General features: G+C 35.9%; 1 protein-coding gene across 1 annotated transcript; it reads right to left on the bottom strand.

Moving 5' to 3' along the window:
* Positions 1-1197: 1197 nt before the first annotated feature.
* On the bottom strand, positions 1198-3324 carry LOC147550839 (F-box protein At1g30790-like). Its single transcript, XM_086664789.1, has 3 exons — positions 3165-3324; positions 2640-2991; positions 1198-2508 (listed from the first exon to the last, which is right to left on the bottom strand). Exons 1-3 carry the CDS (start codon positions 3210-3212, stop codon positions 1337-1339), a joined length of 1572 nt encoding a protein of 523 aa, XP_086520915.1. The 5' UTR covers positions 3213-3324; the 3' UTR covers positions 1198-1336.
* Between the last annotated feature and the right edge of the window lie 519 nt (positions 3325-3843).

The raw sequence follows: 3843 nt of genomic DNA, 5'->3' as shown, positions 1-3843 counted from the left end.
GTTGTCCACCATGCTCATTAGATTATGCTCACAGTATCTTGCATTTTCTTTCTTAGGATTTTCTGATATTGTGATTAGGTGTTGTTTGGACAAACCTTAAGCTTACGTTTTGTTCGAAGAAATCATAACCTTAAGGTTTGTTAAACAAACCCTGGATAAATCCCTTAACTTACTGAATCTTGTTTTTGTGATCAGGTTCCCTTATTCAGCAACTCAACTTGGGTTTAGTTCGAACGATTACTGAATGGATATATATCGAAAAAAACATTTCCAGCAAAAGTATTCATACGCACTTCACTTAACGCACATGATAAACTGTCTATGCCGGGCAGGCACATGTTATATCCTGGTTTAATGATATGATAGACACCACGAGGTCGTCGTATCAGATATTTCTTGACGAAATACATATAGAGCTAGAAATAAGTAAGAGGTGGTGGATCGATCCATACTAATTTTCCAAAACCTTCTCCCTCAAACTTTGGAGAAGAGCTGAAGACTTCTCCTTTCAAGCTTCAATGGTGAATCAGGAAACAAATCAAACTAATATAACATTACTAAGTCCCACTCCCTCTTCCTCCTTTCTTCTTCCTTCTTCCATCTCTCGTATTCCAACTCTGGCACTCTCTATGTTTCTCTTTTTCCACCCTCTCTTCCTCTCTATCTGTGCTAGGAGACAGTGGGTAACTATGTATTCATATTTTACACATTTGAGTTGCAAAACCCAAATAACTCTCTAAAGAAGGACTTGACCATCTTCCAAATAGTTTCCATGTTACATGGAAATATGATGGTTTAAATATTGAATTTGGAAAATAATAGCTACCCTAATTAAACCCTAACTAATGGCCTAGAGACCTTCCCATTTTATATCATCAAATGAGACTGAAAAACGATATAGAAGTAGACCTAACAACACATTAACGTAAATTAGAAAAGTGTATAGTTCAAGATGCATATAGATTTTGAAATAAGTGACAATACTAGTTTCCGAAACATTTCCCTCATGAAATGAGCTAATATATGAGGCTTATTACTGCAGCTAATTCTTGGATTTTGTAACACTTCTATGTTGCTTATATACAATTGATATTAATAATCCAAAAAACTTCAAACTGAGTATAATGTTTGTTTTGATCATGCACTAATTCAATATCCAAGGAATACGTAAATAAACGAGTACAGTTCCACAAGGAATTCAAAAAAAGGAAACCATTGTGCAATTCATAATAAATACAGAAGCCTAGTCCATTTATATAAAAATAAAATTGTTTTCTAACCAAAAGTAAATACCTAATTTTCATGATAAGTTCCAAACCAAATTTCGGTAGCCCCTCTAAACCTCAGAAAGAGTGCTTGTAATAGGAATACACAGTAAAGAACCTGCACAGAATGTACCTTCGGAAAGTAAAGGTTTTGAAACACCAGTTCGGACATCATGTTCTATCCGCAGACGTAAATAGGACCCAGACTTGTAGGGGATGTCGAAAAATATGTTTAACAAAAATCTCTGACCATCAAAGAACAATGGTCTAATATAAACTACGGGATCATTCCCAGTATTTATCACATCTTTTCTCTTAATTTTCCACTTGTTGTTTTCATAATCATGGAGTACCCAAGTTACTACTTCATGTTTAGAGGTAACTACGACAAGAATAACTTCATCTTCTAAAACTCCAAGCCAAGTCCAATTACACCAATCTCTGTTCACTTCAAACGCCGTTACGCTCTTCGGTATTTCAATCATCCTACTCTCTTCTTTATCCACATCGAATGCAACAATATATCCCTCGCGAGTTAACCAATGTATAATCCCTCGATTACAAACAGAAAGAATTTCTCTACATACATTAAATTTTTTCAACCCGTTAATACCATAGTTTATCCTCGAAGACTTGTTGCAGTCTCTCCAACGACTTTTCTTTGGCAAAAAAATCATGAATTTAAAAGCTTTGTATGTTTCAACCAAACAAACCAGAGTGTAGTGATTACAGTCAAACTGGCCAGATGAAGATGACCCACCAAAGATTATTCCATAATAAGAAGCTAACATTTTGTAGGGAGATGGAATACATTTATATTTCTTGGTTAAAGGGTTGCAGATGCAAGCGTTGTATCCATAGTGAACAATAAGAAGGCCACGACCACTAGCATAAAAATGTGGCAGAGTAACAACGGTTGGTCTACCGTAGTTATCAAGTAAGCTTAGGGTAAAAGTGGTTTCACTAAAGAGATTGGGTGAAGGGCAATCAAAAGATAACAGAGTGGTAAGACGTTGATATGATACAGAAATAAAAGTAGAATGACCTCCTCGAGCTGGTGTTTGAACAAGACTAGTAGTGTGTTTGGCGACAAAGGAAGGATGAGAGATGAAAGAGTACCATCTTTTGTTGATAACTTTTAATCCACCTAATGTTTTTGCAGGTAGTCTTATCAAGATTTCAGAAAGGAGGTCGTCGTTGTCCATGACCGCTCTACTAGCTGTAGTGATAGAGTAGTAATATTCTGCAAAAAAAAAAAGAGAAAAGAGAGAAAAACTTCAAAAACTAGTTATGGATTATAAATCAATCATGGGAGAAGAATAAAGTATGTATTATAGAATAGGAGGATAATAAACCCTAGCTAGCTGCTAGTACCTCCTCCTCCTTGTATTCTCCTTCTTACATTCCTCATGGTTGTTTGGTTACTACTACTACTACGTTTGTTGTTGTTTTTGTTGGGTTTGAAGATGAGCATTGTATCATGGAGTTTTGGGAAGTCAGATAAAAACTTTATCCGGAAGGCTAGAGGAACCTGATGAAAGCTTAGGCATTTTCCACCTGCGTTTTCGATCCTTGCTCTTGCGGCATTAGTGAAACTCAAAGCCATGACCTTTAATGGTGGAATTACCTCATCATCAACATTAACCCCCCTACTAGTAGTAGTACTAGTACTGTCATCATCATCATCGGTGACTGTACCAAAATAAATTATATGATCCCCCTTGTCCTGTTATTGAGTAACTAGGGATTAATAATTGATCAATAAACACCAAATTAACAAACAACTAATCAGCAACTTATAATATTAGAGATATAAAGAGAGAGAGAGAGAGAGAGAGAGGGGGCGAATTCTTAAGGCATCGTAAAAAGTGAAGTGAGAAAAAATAAGATTTATATTACCTGTTCCTTCACGTAGGTTATCAATCTTGAAATAGAAGTTGTTGTCATTGGAATTGGATCGATCCTTCTTTGCTTTGCTCAAAATACCTATAGATGCTCCTTCCTTCCTGATAAAAGGAAGAGGGTGTATATATATAGAGAGAGAGAAGAGAGAGAGAGAAGAGAGAGAAGAGAGAGAGAGAAGAGAGAGAAGAGAGCTAGAAGAGAGAGATATATAGAGAGAGAGGGCGCGCCATGTTGGACGGAGAATCCAACCCGAGAGTTAGTGGCCAAAACTATTTACAAAGCTACTTTTACTATTTTAGGGACTAAAATCAAATTTTGAAAAGGATTAAACTAAAAAAAAATATTGATTATAGAGTAGAATATATTTTATCACCTTCATTCTTAAACCCCACCACCAACGCCTTCCACCACTCCAACAATCACCACCACAACTATAACAATCAAATCAACTCACAATCAACACTAGTAGTAGAAGAAACTAACAATGACGAAGGTACATTAATGGAGTAATTTGGTGGTCAAGAAACTTCATTAATGTTAAGAGTTTGATATTGCTCACTGATCTTTGTATTCCTTCAAGTAAAATTTTCGAGTTTCATAGAAGATTCATCAATGGCAGTTTGTTGAATCCGAACAACATCCGGAGACGGTAAAACCTTAAATCTCGTCTTGA

The sequence above is a fragment of the Eschscholzia californica genome, unplaced genomic scaffold (assembly GCF_041429995.1).
Source record: "Eschscholzia californica isolate CP2 unplaced genomic scaffold, dmEscCali1.0.p SCAF_3, whole genome shotgun sequence".
Lineage (NCBI taxonomy): Eukaryota > Viridiplantae > Streptophyta > Magnoliopsida > Ranunculales > Papaveraceae > Eschscholzia > Eschscholzia californica.
This window is presented reverse-complemented; position numbering and strand designations above follow the sequence as displayed.

What these genes read in the sequence shown, in the direction of transcription:
- LOC147550839 (XM_086664789.1), bottom strand. Translation starts at nt 3,212, where the DNA reads ATGACAACAACTTCTATTTCAAGATTGATAACCTACGTGAAGGAACAG. An exon ending in TAACCTACGTGAAGGAACAG is followed by an intron (nt 2,992 to 3,164) that starts GTAATATAAATC and finishes ACTCAATAACAG; the next exon opens with GACAAGGGGGATCATATAAT. An exon ending in GAGAATACAAGGAGGAGGAG is followed by an intron (nt 2,509 to 2,639) that starts GTACTAGCAGCT and finishes TTTTTTTTGCAG; the next exon opens with AATATTACTACTCTATCACT.